At 37.5% G+C, this 19,056-nt stretch overlaps 1 protein-coding gene across 7 annotated transcripts in view; it reads left to right on the top strand.

The window, feature by feature from the left end:
* RYR2 (ryanodine receptor 2) overlaps nucleotides 1-19,056 on the top strand; it is a 746,950-nt gene that overhangs the window by 368,714 nt on the left and 359,180 nt on the right. For all 7 annotated transcript variants that reach the window (XM_067025663.1, XM_067025662.1, XM_067025661.1 and 4 more), the window contains 2 exons: nucleotides 5,989-6,153; nucleotides 10,947-11,068. In XM_067025663.1, the coding sequence (XP_066881764.1) occupies nucleotides 5,989-6,153; nucleotides 10,947-11,068 (287 nt within the window). The remainder of the gene's footprint in view (nucleotides 1-5,988; nucleotides 6,154-10,946; nucleotides 11,069-19,056) is intronic.

Raw genomic sequence — 19,056 nt, 5'->3', positions numbered from 1 at the left:
ATCTCTGCAAGGGATGGGCCATGGGTGACCATTAATTTTTACTTTATACTTTTAGGTATCTTTAGTTGTCTGCAGTGAACATTATTGCTTGTAAAATTAGAAAGCAATGAATGTCTTAAAAATGAAAAAAAGATGAGGTGTCTGGGTCAGAGTTTAATGAGAGGTAGAGCCAGCATGAGATACGTATACATGAAGGGATGTGTTACATGGACTCGTTTTCTGAGATTGTGAGGCTGGCTGAGTGAGCCTGGAGTCCATAGTGCAGGTGGCCTGGAAAGGAAGATTGTAAGCAGAATGGAACCCATGGGATGCACTGTTTGTGTAGTCGCTGAGCTCAGGAAAAGCCTAAACCCTCCTTAAAGACCTCACCTGATGAAGTATGATTCACCCAGGAGAACCTCCCATTTTATTTGCTCAAAGTCAATTGACTAGGGACCTTAATTACATCTCCAAGATCTTCTCATCTTTGCCATATAACATAACCTAACTGCAGGAGTGATGTCTCAACATATTCGTTGGCTCCACCCACACTCCAGAGGAGGGAAATACAGTACAAGATATGAGAGGGCTTCTCCTAAGCCTCTGGGACCTTGTTTCACTGCCCCATGGAAGCCCCTCAAAGACCCTCCGTTACTGAATCAGGTCCAGCTGCTCGCTGCCTACAAAATGGATACTCAAAAATGTTGATAGAGGGCTTCCCTGGTGGCGCAGTGGTTGAGAGCCGGCCAGCCGATGCAGGGGACACGGGTTCGTGCCCTGGTCCGGGAAGATCCCATGTGCCGCGGAGCGGCTGGTCCCGTGAGCCATGGCCGCTGAGCCTGTGCGTCAGGAGCCTGTGCTCTGCAGTAGGAGAGGTCACAGTGGTGGGAGGCCTGCGTACCACAAAAAACAAAAACAAAAACAAAACAAATGTTGATAGAAAGGAAAGTTGCCTTTAATCAGAATGCTGACAGTCTGGGGAGATGGTGGACTCAGTGTCCCCCAAAAACTACCTGTGAAGATTCTGCTCAACCGTGAAAGCCTTTAAAGGGAAACAGGGAAGTCATCTCAGGGAATCATTGAGAGAGGGGGTCAGAGTCCTCGCCATCTCCCGCTGCGGGCAGGCGTGCGTGCAGGCTTGCTGATTCCTTGTCATCTTTGTTTAGATGCTGTCTTGTGCACACAGTTCGTTGGCGAGATTACTGACGTGGAAGCTAGGGAAGAGATCTGGTCATCTGTTAATTACTTATTCATTTCTACTTCTTTGATCTATGGAAAGAACCAACAGATTAGGCAAGGTATTGTGTGGTCAAAAGATGTGAAAGGTGTGCTAGGGCCGGAGATGAGTAGAGCATGGGAGGCACCTGGTGTAAGGTTAGTGACAAGACAGAGGGACCCCCTGTAGAGAGCTCTTTCCTGCAAAGAGCTCTTTCCTGCCAAAAGCTGCTGACACCTCCCAATACAAGAAAAGTTTTAAAGCCCTTCTGTCCACAAACTCACCCACCAGAGTTTCTCCTCATGAAGTTCCTGAACACCGGGGCTAGAGCAAAGCTGTCTATTTTTTTTTGCAGCTCTGCCCTGGATGGGCTAAGCTTGGCCTGGTCTGTCAGTCCCAACAATTTCTCTGACCCTGTAGCATTTTTAGACTCATATTTCACAGTGACCAACTATTCTGTGCCAAAATGTGGCCCCATAAAGAAGCAAATAAAATTTTTTTGACCTTTTAACTCTCCTAACTTTAGCCATTATTTATCTTAAGGAGAACTGGCTATTACCAAAACAAACACTCCATCATCTAAGAATAAAGGCCTTTGTTTTCTTCCTATCAGCCAGTTGACAGAATAATTTGGAGACATTTAAGGAAGATTTCAATTAATGCTAGAAGACTCTCTTTGAACCACCTTGTCCATATAATAAAGACATAATCCTATGGGACTAGTTTAAATGTCTTAATGAGTCTAGTTTATCCGATGAGTATATCCAATGCGTATGTATCATTTAACGAAGACAGTTGTTCAGAAATAGTTTTGACTTAGTCATGAGCCAGTTTGGTGTACCCAGTGCCAAAATATCACTTATTATTTTTCAGGCTGATCTTTTTTACTTCTGGAAGCATTTTTTTTTTTTTTTTTTTTTTTTTTTTTTTTTTTTTTTTTTTTTTTTTGCGGTACGCGGGCCTCTCACTGCTGTGGCCTCTCCCGTTGCAGAGCACAGGCTCCGGACGCGCAGGCTCAGCGGCCATGGCTCACGGGCCCAGCCGCTCCGCGGCACGTGGGATCCTCCCGGACCGGGGCACGAACCCGTGTCCCCTGCATCGGCAGGCAGACTCTTAACCACTGTGCCACCAGGGAGGCCCATGGAAGCATTTTGATACTCAGTTGAAAATTAGATTTGCCAAGCATTCTTGAGTAGGATTGTTTGAAGGCTAGGATTAGGAGTAGTTTTTTTTTTTTTTCTTTGAAGAGTGACTGGTTTTGGCAGGCAGTGAACCTTGCTTGAGTGAAACGCCGGTTTCTTTCTCTCTTTGGCAGTGGGCTGTTGCTTGTACTACTTATTTGTGCTCAGTTATTTCGGTTTCTAGCTGCTGCCATTAACTGGGCCTCCCCTGAGCATGCGTAGTACAGTGGTCAGCAAGAATTGAGGCAAAATTTTTTAAAAAAATTTTATTTATTTTTGGCTGCATTGGATCTTCATTGCTGTGCGCGGGCTTTCTCTAGTTGCGGTGATCGGGGGCTACTCTTCCTTGTGGCGCACGGGCTTCTCGTTGCAGAGGCTTCTTGTTGCAGAGCATGAGCTCTAGGCGCTCGGGCTTCAGTAGTTGCAGCACGCGGGCTCTAGAGTGCACGCTCGGTAGTTGCGGCACACGGTCTTAGTTACTCCTCAGCATGTGGAATCTTCCCGGACCAGGGCTCCAACCCATGTCCCGTGCATTGGCAGGCGGAATTTTTTTTTTTTTTTTTTTTTTGGTATTCGGGCCTCTCACTGCCGTGGCCTCTCCCATTGCGGAGCACAGGCTTCAGACGCGCAGGCTCAGCAGTCATGGCTCACGGGCCCAGCAGCTCCGCGGCATGTGGGATCTTCCTGGACTGGGGCACGAACCCGTGTCCCCTGCATCGGCAGGCGGACTCTCAACCACTGCGCCACCAGGGAAGCCCTGGCAGGCGGATTCTTAACCACTGTGCCACCAGGGAAGTCCCTGGGGCAAATTTTATAAACAGATTTTGTGGCTACTTTTCTTATCCAGGATTTAGCTTATCTAATTGATACCTCAGGTATCAATATGGCATCAGGTTTCTTCTGTCTGAGCTCCAGGCAGATTGGGGGGGGCATGCCCCAAGGCAAAGCCTGCTTTTTACAAATCACTTGGATACTCTGTCTTTGGAGAGAAGTCTGCTGTTCACTTTCTGCTTTTGGTCCCTCTTAAGTGCCTTCCAATAGATTCTGAAAAATATTTTTTCCAAATTTTCTGTTATCTGTGGGAGGATTATCCCAACTAAACCACGCTGTCACTTCCCAAAGCCAGAATAACTCAAAAGAAAAATAATTTAGATGATTTATAAAATAAAATAGTGATGAAACTAAAGGCCACTAATTTAGATATAGGGTAGCTAATATAGGGTTTTAGGAAGATTACTACTCACCAAAGCTGGACACTTTATTTCTAGTAATACAGACGAATTATCTGTTAGAAGCTTCTACCAGCTGTTACGTTTTCTTGACTTGGTGGTTGGTCACAGCACGTAGGTGATTTTCACCTGAATTTCTTCTAAGCCTGAGCTACAGAAAATGATAGGAAATAAAAGAAGGGAAGAGCATGACTGGACTTTATTCGTGTTTCTTCAGCAAATAATCACACTTCTTTTTTTCTTCTCTAATGTCATTTTAGCAGCTCTTACCTGAGTTGAGGATCAGAGTAATTATGAAAGCCTGGTCATCATGAAGTTTCACAATTAAAATTTCTAATCCAGAGAGAGATGTGAACTACTTCAGTAAAAAGCAAACACAGCATACCTTTGCGCTTAGCAACTGATGCTTCTCAAAGCACAATGCACAAGCCTATAGACAGACTGCATACTAATTTCCTGGGATAAAAGACAAACCAAAAGAATGTTACAGGCTCCTTGTTTTATTTTGAGGAGATAATTGCATTGTTATATATTTTCCCTAGAGTTTAATTTTCCTATTTATAGGGTTGGTATAAGTAGATTAGTAGTTATTTTGGTTTGATAGAATGAAATTGGAATGGTTTAGTATCTGTTTTATTGCAGATTCTTAGAATAGTGTTTCAAGTTATTTGCTTAATGGTTAAATCAAGTTAACTCATAATTGCATTCACTTTCTTATATGACCTTGACCCTTTTTGCATTAAGAATTGCAACTCATTTAAATTTTAATTTTTAATTGTTGGCAGAGTGTCCATAATTATTTTGGAGTTGCTAACTATTAGTATGGTAGAATAATACCATGAGAAATAAAAAATCTGTTTTACTTGAATTGTCCTTTTTGTGTAACAGACAAAATTTATTCCAACCTAATCTTCAAAAACATTTGTGTAACTGGTATTAACTTCACAGGACAGTCAAATAGCCAGAGAAATAGACGAAACTTAGTAAATTTAACAAGGAAAGTTAGACCAAGGAGAAGAGTAAGAAAGCACAAAAGGAGGTATTGTAACCAAAAGAACATTAGGTTTTTTTTTGTTGTTGTTGTTTTGCTGTTATTTTAAGAACTCTACAGAACTTCAAGACATAATGAGTTCTTGAAGATCAGAATGATGCATGGGAGGGAAAATTGAAGGAAGAAGCATTAAAATATATAGGGATATAGGGGCTTCCCTGATGGCGCAATGGTTAAGAATCCGCCTGCCGATACAGGGGACACGGGTTCGAGCCCTGGTCTGCGAAGATCCCACAAGCCGCAGAGCAGCTAAGCCCATGCGCCACAACTACTGAGCCTGCGCTCTAGAGCCTGTGAGCCACAACTACTGAGCCCACATGCCACAGCTGCTGAGGCTCGTGCGCCTAGAGCCCTTGCTCTGCAACAAGAGAAGCCACCACAATGAGAAGCCTGTGCATCGCAAGGAAGAGTAGCCACCACTCGCCGCAACTAGAGAAAGCCCGTGTGCAGCAACGAAGACCCAATGCAACCAAAAATAAATAAATAAATAATTTTATTAAAAATAAATAGGGATTTAAAAGAAACATTTAGTTGGTATCAGAGGACTGATTGCTTCTTCATAGCATAGGGAGCTTAGCATGGCAGCCCTTTAGGAGTGAATACCTCTGTGGTCTGAGTTAGAAACTGCAAGTAGTTGAAATTGAATTATAGCCTTGATTAGTTTGAAAGAAATCATCATTATGTCTAACATTCTTATTAAGGAAATCATCATCACCATTATCAATACCATTTTCATGGTCAAAATCATTAGAATTTATTGAAGTGTTTATTTTATCTCAGGCACTGTGCTGAGAACTTTGCATTCATTATCTCATGTTTTCTGATACTCTGGGGGAGAGTCTCTTGTTAGCTGTATTTACAGATGAGAAAATGGAGGCTTAAAACATTTAATTAACTTATCCTAAGGTCACAGGCGTAATAAGTGGCAGAGATTGAACTCAAAATTGGCTTTTCTGTCCCTCAATCCTATGCTCTTAGTCATCAATCACAAAAATAATAATCTGGAAAGAATATGAAGCCTAAATTACTGATTTTAAGATCTCTGGTTTGGAGTTTGCCATGAAGCAATATAAAATTTTGTGTTATGGCCAAAGTAATTTTCTGCCAGTTTGAATAATTCAGGCATATGTTATTTATCTCTGCAATCTCCTACTTCAGTTTCCAGTAGAGGTTGAACTGCTAGCATGGAACATTTGACCATTATTATTTCAGAGGATGGCAGAGAGTTGCATTTTTCAAGGAACATTATTTACAACAAGGCAAAGTTTTTTCGATATAAACTAGTATTTTTTTAAAACCTTTCCTTACATATTTTTTCTCTCTCTCTCTTAGGAAAAATTGGATGTAGGGGTGAGAAAAGAAGTTGATGGCATGGGAACCTCTGAAATAAAATATGGAGACTCAGTATGCTTTATACAGCATATCAATACGGGCTTGTGGCTAACTTACCAGTCTGTGGATGTGAAATCTGTGAGAATGGGATCCATACAGCGTAAGGTAAGAGTATTTCAGAACAGTATTTAAGGTGGTCGTTACTAATGAACAAAAAACACAAATGCACGACAAAAAGAAGTAGCTAACCCTTTCAGCCACCTGCTAATGTTTGTAATTTATATGTTAGAGGTCCAGTCCCACCCTAATAAACTCTCTGGTTTTTGTAAGTGAACAGCGCTGGATGTTACATCACTGATTTAAATAGTAAGTGAAGAAATAGGCTACTCTTTTCTGGATCCTAGCTTGGTCTGCCTAATTCACCGTGTCCTCTGTGATGCTGCTGGGATTGTGTGTACAGTATCATTTTTACAATGATCAATAATGCTCATGCGTAGAAATGTTTAGTGTTTGTGAGTTTCGTTTCTGTTATTCCCCAAACTCATTTGCAGACGTGCTCATACACTCACCTCTGAGTCCTTCGCTGACACCCCATCGCTTACAAGACAACAGTTACTCCTTTTGATAGCATGTGACGCCCTTCCTGACCTGCCTCCCACCTGTCTCTGCCCCATTCTCCTATTCTTTGTCCAGTCTCTAGGTGTCTTCACGTTCCCCAGCACACCAGCCACATACAGCACATTCCTTCCAGTGCCTCAAAGAAACGTGGCTTTTCCACATCTGTGCCTTTGCACATACCATTTCCTCTGTTTGGAATGCCCTTTTAAATTTCTTTTTTTCCTCTATCCAGTTCCTATCCATCCCCCAGGGGTTAAGTTTAAAGATGATTTTAGACGTTCTTCCTATCTAAGTTCGTCTAGTACACCCTCCTTTGTGTTCTCATAATATTTGTGTATTATTAAATTTTATATACACTCTGTGCTATTTTATTTACTAGGCTACATCTCTCTCTAATTTGTGCGCTTCTTTATGGCAAGAACATAGCATTGATACTAGGTTGTTCACATTTCATGTTTTTACACCGCCATGTAACAGTACACAGAATCAGATAATGGGATAACTATTATTTCTATAATAGATCTTGGAAGGGAAGTAGTGGGGAAGAAATTTTTATTTTCAGTAGATTTCCTAATCGTAACATATACACATTCCAGTATGGATTGTTCAAGATTATTGCTATCATTTTAGAGCGACCAGTGCTGATATTAGTGGAGTGGGAAGCTAATCCTGCTTTGATGGAGTTGGGCTTAAGTGCCTCCATGTACCACCTTCCTCAGAGCTTCGGATGGAGAGCCTGGGACAGTTCTCTTGCAGACCCGTATAATCGTTATAATATGATCGCTTGTCTTTGGGGTCCTTGATCTAGGCTCGTAAATTTAAATGTGCCTGTATTCATTATTTGTATAGCGTTCATTCTGTCCCGCAACTGAGCCTCGCTGTTTTTAACTTTTTATCATGGAAATTCAAACATATGCAAAGAGAACAGAATGGTACAGTGGACCCTGTGTATCCATCCATCAGTCACCTTCAACATTTTCACTGCTCTCCACTCATTTCATTTACCCCTCACCCTGTTGTCATTATTATTACTCCACTCTCTTATTCCTTAACCATGGATCCAAGTCAGAGTGAGACTTACATTCTACATCATAGGCTAACAAAGAGCTTGCTTTATAGAAGAATTTGACAGGGGTGTTGAGAAGCTAACCAGTCTTATTTACATTAGTATTTACATTAGTAAAGTAACATGTGAAACAGACTTTATAGGCCGTAGAAGAGATAATCTAATACAGTCTCTACTGTAAATGTATTACTACTTCTAGAACCATCTGTTATATTAAATCTTCATCAAGAGACTCAGTGTGGTCATGACAGGTGAGGACTTCTCAGTCTAGATCTCCTAATTTTTATACACTTCCCAGTTAGGTAGTATCTTCAAATCATTTTATTTTTCGAGGAAAGCATGTTGGTGGTATATTCGCCAAATCTTTACATATTTGAAACTGACTTTCTGTTGTTGTTTCATATGAATAAAACCTTGGTTAGCTAAAAAAATGTCTGAATCACTTTTCATAGGTTTTATGTATCCCACTTAGTGTGGATATTCATGTTTTGCTGCAGTAATATAAATTCATTGATTATGCAGTGATGCACCTACCATACTGGATATTCCACATATACAGTTTATACATTGTATTACATTTTTTAAAAAACCCTGAAAACTCTGAATTATGAAACGCATCTGTCACCAAGGATTTTCTAAAATTTATTTTATTGAAGTATAGTTGATTTACAATTTTGTGTTAGTTTCTGGTGTACAGCAAAGTGACTCAGTTATACATATACATACATTTTTCATGAAGGTTTATCACAGGATATTGAATATAGTTCCCTGTGCTGAACAGTAGGACCTTGTTGCTTATCCATTCTCTATATAATAGTTTGCAGCTGCTAACCCCAAACTCCCAATTCTCTCCCGCCCCTCCTCAGCGACCACAGGTCTGTTCTCTATGTCTCTGTCCCCAAGGATTTTTAATCAGCACACGTAGGTCTTTTAAAACTGAGAGGAGAATTGTGCAGCGTATCTTTGGCCTCCTTTTCTTTCAGTTGTAATTTCTTTCTCAGGAGCAGGGCTAGTTTCTCTCCTCCAGGTCAGCTGTCTTCCCCTTTGGCATTCCTGTCATTCTTACCCAGTCTCTGCATTTTGCTTCTCAAATGTGTCCCCCAAATCACTCTGTTTTCTTTGATGCAGTTCTGTTCCTTTAATGTCTTTCCGTGCCTTTGAAATTTTAGTTTTCTTGTCGTTTTCATTATCTCACCCAGGTCACTTTTTATCTCAGCTTGCTGTCTTTTCATCTATTCTGGTTGTTCATCCCAGTATGACTTCTTATTGCGAATTTTCACTCTTTCACAGAAGTTATCCCTTCTTGCATCCTGTGGACAATGGAAATAGTTTATATATTTAAATAATATCCTGCTATCTCTATTTTATCTGACTTTTTAAAAAATTAGCAATGATTGCTAACTTTTATCAGTTGAAGAGAGAAAAACATCATGTTTTAGTGTCTTTTACTTTGTTGATAAGTAGGTTAATAGACATCATGGTATTGAAGAATCCTTACATTCATAGACTAAACCCAGTTTGGCCTAGTTTATTCTTTTGAAATGAAATCTTATTAGGTTCTATTTATGTTTTATTTAGAATTTATCTAGAATTATCATATATATTCATTTTATATATGAAATTTATATATTAATTTTCTTTGTTTATGGGTACTGAAATTTGAATTTCATACAATTTTCAGGTTTCATGAAACATTCCTTTCTTGGTCTTTTTTCAGCCGTTAAAATTGTAGACCATTCATAGCTCACAGGCTATATAAAAATAGGCAGCGGTCGTAGTTCACTGACTAGTCTACCATTAAGAGTATCATTTCTCTGAAGGTTCATTAGAGCTCACTTGTAAAACTGTCTAGGCCTATAATCTTTTAAAAATTGGATCTTAAATTTCCTTTCCAGTGTCTTTTTAATACATTGGTATCCTCAAATTTTCTACTTTGTTGGGTGGATTCCTTTTGATGATTTTTAACTTACTGGGAAGCCATCCTTGTCCTCTGGGGTAGTCAGTTATGTTCTTAAATTAAAAAAAAATTTTTTTTGGCCATTAAGTTCCATATAGCATTGTCTTATTACCATTTTATAATTTTAATGTCTTTTGTATCTTATATTCTTTTCTCTGTGTTTTTTTTTTCTTTCCATTTTATCCTCGGCCTGGTTTGTGAGAGGTTTAACTATTTTATCTTCTCAAAAAATAAACATTTCGGGTTTATTCATCCTTTTCTCATATTTTATTTTATTTCTAGTTCATTAAATTCTCTTTTTATCTTCATTAATTCCCCTTTTCTATTCAATCTGTTTTTCTTTTTTAGAGTCTTAAAGTGAGAAATACATTCCTTCACTTTAGTCACTTTTTTCTTTGTCAATGAAGGCATTTAAGGCTACAGAATTGACTTTGAATACAGATGTATCTATCTCATTGATTTTGGTATTAGGAGTTCCTCTTTACGTTGCTTTTAGGTAGTTTATGATTTTAGTTCTAGTTGCTAATTTTCGTTTAGTATACCCGATTAACTGTTCTAGAAACATCTTGCTGTTAGTGTTGAGTGAAGGAAATTAGACACAAATGGTTCCATTTACATATAGTACACAAGTGACCTTTACTGTTGAAAGTCGTGAAGATGGGGAACATTGTGGTGGATGGGGCAGGAAGGGAGCTCCAGGGCAGGTTTTAAGGTGCCATATTGTTCTCTTTCTTGATCTGGGTGTTAGTTACGTGGTTTGTTCACTTCGTGAAATTCATTCAGCTGTTCACTTAATGTTTTGCACTTACCGCTTCATGTTGTTCTTTCATAGAATGTACAAAAACATAAAGCTAACAAAAGAACTAATAAAATAAAAACACATTTTTTTTTTTAAAGAACTGAGGTGCCTTAGAAGCATTGCTCAGTACTTATTAATGAACCCAGCTATGTTCAGAACTACCGAATAACTGGTATGCCATGTAATGTTTTCCTTTGCTTCTTTGTTCAGAGTTTGCTTAGACTGTGGATGAATCATTGAACATAGATATGTGAAAACATTCTAGTGATTGTTTTTCAAATCAATATATTTATTGATTGGATCTTTAAAACAATAGCTGAATAAATATACTGAATGACTAATTTGTGCAGGGACCTGTGCGTATTATTTTACTTGAACCTGACAGCTTACAGTTCCCTTCACCTGTCTTTTGACTCTGTTTACTGTCATGACTCACCTTTTTGAGTTGCCTACTTCTTAACACCCATTTGAGAAAGAGAGATACTGAGAGTAATGGCGTTCTTTCTGCTTTCTCGCAGGCTATTATGCATCATGAAGGTCACATGGATGATGGCCTAAATTTATCCAGATCTCAGCACGAAGAATCGCGGACAGCACGTGTCATCCGGAGCACAGTGTTCCTTTTCAATAGATTTATTAGGTACATTGTCCTTTGTTGTGGTGGTTGTTTAATATTTTATTTTAATTTTCTTATCAGATTTACAAGTAAACAGTTCTGAAATATACTATGGTGGTAAGTCTCATACAATTTGGCAGTTCTGCAGAACCCGTTAGAAAATGCTAGTTAGATGATTTTATGTTTTTCTTTGAAATGAATTTTTTAAAAAGGACTGTGGTTTTAAAAATTATATGTGTAACTTATAATTGATAGCTATATGTCAGAATTATGCTATAACATATCCCTGTGCTAGCCCTTTCACACTGGAGGTAGTACAGCCTACCTACTTTGTGAGTTTTGAACTCAAAAAAATGATTCTTGCAATAAGTAACCTTTCCCACCCTAATAATGGAAACAATTGCATACCTACAAAACTAAATCAAACTTGTGTCCAACGTGTTTTCTGGGAACATTATACCAATATATACTCTGGTTGATGATGGCTATTATGTATCTCTTTAAGCTTACCGATTTGATGGGAAAAAGTGATATATATGTGTATATGTATATATTTATAGTAGGTACATATTTACTTATAATTATTTTAAAATTTTGCATTTATGTGAGAATTGTGAAAAATGGGTGTTGACCAATTTTCTTCATTTATTTTTTTCTTTGTGATTTACCCTATTATTTGATAATATTTCTATTAGGCTGTTAGGAGCTTTTGTTATGTTACAGATACTAATTTCCTATAATCGTATATAAATTGCAAATATTTTCCCAACTTACTGGTTTGGAAAGATTTTATTTTAAATTTTTTTAAATTTTTTTGGTGGTACGCGGGCCTCTTACTGTCGTGGCCTCTCCCGTTGTGGAGCACAGACTCCCGACGCGCAGGCTCAGCAGCCATGGCTCACGGGCCCAGCCGCTCCGCGGCATGTGGGATCTTCCCGGACCGGGGCACGAACCCATGCCCCTTGCATCGGCAGGCAGACTCTCAACCACTGTGCCACCAGGGAAGCCCCTGGAAAGATTTTAAAGTTTTTTTTCATCATAGTTTACTCTATAAATCAGCATATGAAAGACCTTTGCCACCCAAGATTATATAAATATTCACTTAATTATTCTCTGCTTCTTTTATAAACCATCCTACTGTGTGTGTGTGCATTTGTGTGCATACTTTCATGAAATCAAAGAATGTGCACAGCATTCAGCTTCATCATATCCTTAGTATTTATCTTACCTCTCTGCCTCATCTAAACCCTAACCCTTTTTAGAGGGAGTAAGGCTTAGAGATGGGGTAAGCATCAGATTCTTATCATTTTTTATGGTACTTATTTCTTGTAATAAATAAATTTTTGACTTTGAAATTATAACTTATTTTAGGATCAGTTCAATTTAGATTTTTTTCCATCTTGTTCTTTCCATGGTTCTTTTTGACTATAGCCTAATCAGTTCTATAAGGATTGAGGAAAATAATCATAAATCTTTAAAACAGTCTGTTTTCTGTGTAATTATATACATCAGTACTGACTTCTTCAACTACAAAAAGACAAGTTTTTATTACATTGTGACTTGTGATTTGCTTTTGCACATTTTGCTCCTTGCTCAAGACCAATCATATATATATATATATATTTTAAAAGTAGTGTCTGTGATTTGTAAGCTTAATTTTAGAATCTAACACTTGCTTAATTGATTAGATAGAGAACCAAACATGGGAAATTTGGATTCTGTGGCAGAAGTACTGACTGAATTATATATTTGCTGCTTCATATCGAAATTCAGTTTTTGTTTGGGCTATTTGAATGAAATTCATTTATTATACTTACCTTGATAAAATAGGTTAGTTATATAACCTGTATTTAACTATGGTTAGCTCTCTGTATCCAAGGATTTTGCATCTGTGTATTCAACCAACCATGGATCAAAAATATTAGGAAAGAAATTCCAGAATGTTTCAAAAAGCAAAACTTGAATTTGAAGCATGATGACAGCTATTTACATAGCATTTACATTGTATTTACAACTATTTACATAGTATTTACATTGTATTATGTAGGTTAGCTAGAGATGCTTTAAAGTATACAGGAGAGTATGTGTAGGTTATATGTAAATACTACACCATTTTATATAAGGGACTTGAGCATCCACAGATTTTGATATCTGAGAGAGGTCCTGGAACCAACCCCCAGTAGATACTGAGGGAGGGATGATCATTTAAAAAGATTATGTGGGGCTTCCCTGGTGGCACAGTGGTTGAGAATCCGCCTGCTGATGCAGGAGACACGGGTTCGTGCCCTGGTCCGGGAAGATCCCACATGCCGCGGAGAAACTAAGCCCGTGAGCCATGGCCGCTAGGCCTGCGCATCCGGAGCCTGTGCTCCGCAACGGGAGAGGCCACAACAGTGAGAGGCCCGCATACCGCAAAAAAAAAAAAAAAAAAAAAGTAATTTAAAAAGATTATCTGATTCCCATTCTGATCTTTAATCGTTTTTTTCTGTTTGCCTTGGGTTTAATTTACTCTTCTTTTTTTTTGGTTTCAGAGGATGAAGGCTGACATCATTGATTTGAGACCTTTCTTATGTCATTTAGTGCTAAAATATCTGTCCTTAGTGGCATCCCTCACTCTTTGTTGTGCTGCGTTTCAGTTTCCCTTTTTATTGCTTCTTTGACCAATAGTTGTTCAATCTCCAAATATTTGGGATTTTCCAAAGATCTTTCCATTACTGATTTCTAATTTAATATCACTGTGGTCAGAGAATATACTTTGTAAAACTGAATGCTTTTAAATTTATTGAGACATGTTTTATGGCACAGGAAGATCCAAAAAGCAAAACCTGAATTTGCTGCATGCTGGGAACTGTTTATATACATAGTATTTACATAGTATTTACATTGTATTGTGTCCTATACCTAATCTAGAGATGGTTTAAGGTGCACAGGAGGATGTATGTAAGTTGCATGGAGACACATGCATGGCTACTCCCAGGCAGCCTGAACAAATTACAGCCCTTACTCTGTTGCTGAACCAGGAACAGTGTTATAACTCAGTCTAAGCACCGGTCCCTTTTCTGTTAACCTTCATAGCCAAGGTCATACTAATCAACTCAATTACAAGTCCTCTCAGACATTTTCATAATGTTTTCTGTTAGTTGCTCTACCAGAATATGTTCCATCTTGGTAAATGTTCTGTGTGCACTGGAAAATAAATGTTCCATGTGCCCATTCTACTTTTATTGGGTGGAGTGCTAAAGAATGTCAATTTGATCTAGTTGGGTGATAGTGTTGTTTAGATCTTCTGCTTCCTTACTGATTTTCAGTCTGTATGTTCTATTCATTATTGAGAGAAGGGTATTGAAATCTGACTATAATTGGATTTTTCTGTTTCTCCTTGGCAGTTCTGTCATTTTTTTCTTCATGTATTTTGAAGCTCTGTTATTAGGTTCATCAAAAAATTTAGGATATAATAAACTGACCGCTTTATTATGAAATCACCTTTTTAAAATCCCTAGTGATATTTGCTATGACATCAACTTTGTATGATGTTAATATAGCACTTCTGCTGTCTTGTTTTCCTTGGTGTTAGCATTGTATATTAAAAAAAAATCTTTTACTTTTGACTTATTATTGTCTTTAGAGTCAAAGTGCATTTCTTTTAGGCAGTATGTACTTGGGTTTTGATTTTTTATCCAATTTAGCAATCACCACCTTTTAATTGTGAAGTTTAGTCCATTTATATTCATACGATTATTGATATATAAGTTTGCCTGCCATCTTATTATTTGTTGAGTATTTGTCCCTTCTGGTCTTTGTCCCTTTTTCTTTTTTTTCTACATTCTTTTGGGTTGAGAATTTTCTGCAATTCCATCTTATCTCCATTTTTTGTTGGCTTATTAGTTATAATTCCTTTTTTTGTTATTTTAGTGGTTGCTTAAGATGTTTAGCATACAACTTTAACTTATCATAGCCTACTTTCAGGTCATTTTACCTTCGTGAGTAATATAAGAACATTTCAATAGTATACTTCTCTCCCAGTCTTTGTGATTTTTTTTTTTTTTTTTTTTTTCGGTATGTGGGCCTCTCACTGTTGTGGCCTCTCCCACTGTGCAACACAGGCTTCGGACGCGCAGGCTCAGTGGCCATGGCTCACGGGCCCAGCTGCTTCACAGCATGTGGGATCTTCCCAGACTGGGGCACGAACCCATGTCCCCTGCATTGGCAGGCGGACTCTCAACCACTGCACCACCAAGGAAGCCCTTTTGTGATGTTTTTGTCATACGTTTTGCTTTTATAGATGTTATAAACCCCACACTACATTTTTATCATTTTTATTTAAGGTCAATTAGATTTCAAAGAGATTTAAATAATAACAAATGCACCTAATATTTTGTGCATATAGTTACCATTTCAGGTGTTTTAATCTTTATTATTTTTTTGAGGATTTGCATTTCCTATGGGAAATTCCTATCTTTATTCCCAAAGTCCTTCTTTTAACACTTCTTATGGTGCAGGTCTCCTGGAGATGGAAACTTTGGTTACTGTATGTCTGAAAATGTCCTATTTTACCTTCATTTTAAGTGATTTTTTTTCTGGGTATAACATTCTAGGCTGACTATTTTTTTTTTCTATTGGTTCATTGATTTTTCTTCTTATTGATGATTATATTTTATTCTTCTTTACCTATCTGGTCATTTTTGTTTAGTTGTCAGACATTGTAAATTTGTTGGGTACTGGTTTTTTTTGTCTTCCTGTCAATATTTTTGAGTTTTTCTGGGAGGCAGTTAAGTTTACTTGGTTAAGTTTGATTCTTCTAGAATTTGCTTTTAGGATTTTTGGGGTGGGAGCAGATCCGTGTTAAATCTAGGGCTAATTATTCCCCACTCTTGAGGCAAGACCATCTGTATACTCAACCTGATGCCCCATGAATTACGAGGGTTCCCACCCAGTCTGACTGATGGAAAGAGGCACCATTTCACATCCCGTGTGAGTATCGGTTACTGTTTTCTCTAATTATTTCAGAAGGCTTTGTTCCCTGCCCTGGGTAGTTTTCTCACATGTATGTGTTGATCAACCCTCTACTGAATATTTGAGGGGGACCCTCTGTATTTCTCTAGAGTCCACTCCTGTGTAGCAGTCTCCTCTCTGGTACTGTGTCCTGCAGACTCTAGCAACCTTGGTCTCCCAGACTCTCAGCAATGTCTCCTCAACTCAGAAAGTCTTTTTTGCCTCACCTGGGTTCCCACACATGTATCATGGCCTAGAAATTCTCCTAAAGCAAAGTGGAGCCATTGTAGAACTCACCTTGGTCGTTACCATATCTATCCTTTATTTCTTGATGTCCAGTGTCTTGAAATGTGTTTTTCTCCAAATATTTTGTCTTGTGTTTTTTTTTGGAGGGGGAGGAGGGTTGTTTCACTTCATCTTGGCTGAAAGCAACTCAGATGTAGTTGACACATGAAATTCGTATTTCGAGATGCGATTCCATATTTCCCCTGGCAAATGTAGTCTAATCTTTGCTAGTTCTATATTGGTATATTTTTCTCCTTCAGATTTCTAATCACAAGCCCATCATCAAACTACCATCTTTTCCTGGTTATCCAGCATCTCCTTTTAAAAGTGTGTCTCTTTCCTTTGATCATGTAACAGATGCTATGGATGAAGATAATGAGTCTGTTTCTCTTTTTTACACTTAACTGACCTTAATTATGTATTAGTTTTTCAAAAATTAAATTTTAATTTAGCTTTATTTTTTCTCTTTTCTTTCTAGAATACTCACCCGCTGGTTATATTATTTAATTCATCATTTTTATATATATTTCTATATATAAAAATGGATTTTACTTATGTGCTTATTAATATTACTGAATTATTTGAATTCCTGAATTTATATAGCTTTAATATAGCTTAATGTAATTTAATATAGCTTCTTTAATATAGCTTAGAAACTTTGAAAAGTTTTACATCATTACAGAACATTGTAAAGGGTATGTTATTTTAAGTAACATAATTTGATCCTTCTATCACATTCATGAAAGCACTAAAAGTATTTAAAACCTCAATATCTTTATAATATTTTACAATATCCATATATTTTTCAAAGTAAAATTTTTTAGGTATTCATTTTATTAATGTAGATTTATATACTATTAAGGGACTCATTTAAACAATGTAAACTCAGACCTTTCTTTTTTACTTCTTAGAGGGGAAGTTGAGATCTATATTGTTTTTGTTCATTTGTATTTTTCTTATGCAGTTTATTTTCTGTGACCCTTCTGGTCTCTCTCCCCAAGGTTAGGGTAGTGGTGGTGGGGGTGTGTGTGTGAGGGTTTGTGTGTATTTGCATTTGTTTTCATGTATAGGGGAAAGGGTTCTACTTTTCTGCACTGTTAAAAAAAAAAAGGGTATAGCTTTTTTTCCTCCAGGTATATTAATACATGTATTCTTTAAAACATTTTTTTTTAATTTTTAAATTTATTTTTTATACAGCAGGTTCTTATTAGTTATCCATTTTATACATATTAGTGAATAAATGTATTCTTGAAGTAAATGGGATAAGGGAGGAATGTATGTTTGTAATATGATTTAATCTGCAAATTATAAAATGTAGAGTGGGAATTCATGGCTTTAATTTTTGTTGTGACATAGCATGCTTCTACCACCTGTGATTTCCCCTAATTTGTTTTTTTCATTTTTTTTGTCCTTGATAAATTAAGATGAAAAATGTCTCTTTATTGGATAGTCCTAAAACTTAGAATCATTAACATTTTTTTAAACTTTTAATTTTATCTTGGAGTATAGCCAATTAACAATGTTGTGATAGTTTCAGGTGCATAGCAAAGTGACCCAGCCATACATATACATGTATCCATTCTCCCTCAATCTTCCCTCTCATCCAGGCTGCCACATAACATTGAGCAGAGTTCCCTGTGCTGTGCAGTAGGTCCTTGTTGGTTATCCATTTAAAATATAGCAGTGTGTACATGTCAGTCCCAAACTCCCTAACATCCTTTCCCCTCTGGTAACCATAAGTTCGTCTCTAAGTCTGTGAATCTGTTTCTGTTGTGTAAATAAGTTCATCTGTATCATTTCTTTTTAGATTCCGCATATAAGGGATATCATATGATATTTCTCTTTCTCTGTCTTATTTCACTCAGTATGACAACCTCTAGGTCTATCCATGTTGCTGTAAATGGCATTATTTCATTCTTTTTAATGGCTGAGTAATATTCCATTGCATATATGTACCACATCTTTTTTATCCATTCCTCTGTTGATGGACATTTAGGTTGCTTCCATGTCTTGGCTACTGTAAACAGTGCTGCAATGAACACTGGGATGCATGTATCCTTTTGGACCTTGTTTTTCTCTGGATATATGCCCAGGAGTGGGATTGCGCGGTCATATGGTAGCTCTACTTTTAGATTTTTAAGGAACCTCCATATTGTTCTCCATAGTGGCTGTACCAGTTTACATTCCCACCAACAGTGTAGGAGGGTTCCCTTCTCTCCACACCCTCTCCAGCATTCATTGTGTGTGGATTTTTTGATGATAGCCATTTTGGCTGGTGTGCGGTGATATCTCTTTGTAGTTTTGACTTGCATTTCTCTAATAATTAGCAATATTGAACACCTTTTCAGTATGCCTCTTGGCTATCTGTATGTCTTCTTTGGAGAAATATCTATTTAGGTCTTCTGCCCAGTTTTTGATTGGGTTGTTTGTTTTAACGATATTAAGCCTCATGAGCTGTTGGTAAATTTTGGAGACTAATCCCTTGTTGGTCATATCATTTACAAATATTTTTCTCCCAATCTGTGAGTTGTCTTTTCAGTTTGTTTATGATTTCTTTAGCTGTGAGAAAGGTTTTGAGTTTAATTAGGTCCCATTTGTTTATTTTTTAAAATTTCCATTATGCTAGGAGACGGATTGAAAAATATATTGCTGCAATATCATTAACAGTTTTAAGAATCTTGGATAGCATTTGTCTGACAAGAGGCTTCTCCTGGAAAGCAATTGAATGGTTACAT

This window comes from Kogia breviceps, chromosome 2 (assembly GCF_026419965.1).
Source record: "Kogia breviceps isolate mKogBre1 chromosome 2, mKogBre1 haplotype 1, whole genome shotgun sequence".
NCBI lineage: Eukaryota > Metazoa > Chordata > Mammalia > Artiodactyla > Physeteridae > Kogia > Kogia breviceps.
Note: the sequence above shows the minus strand (reverse complement) of the source record. Positions and strands in the feature narration are given on the sequence as shown.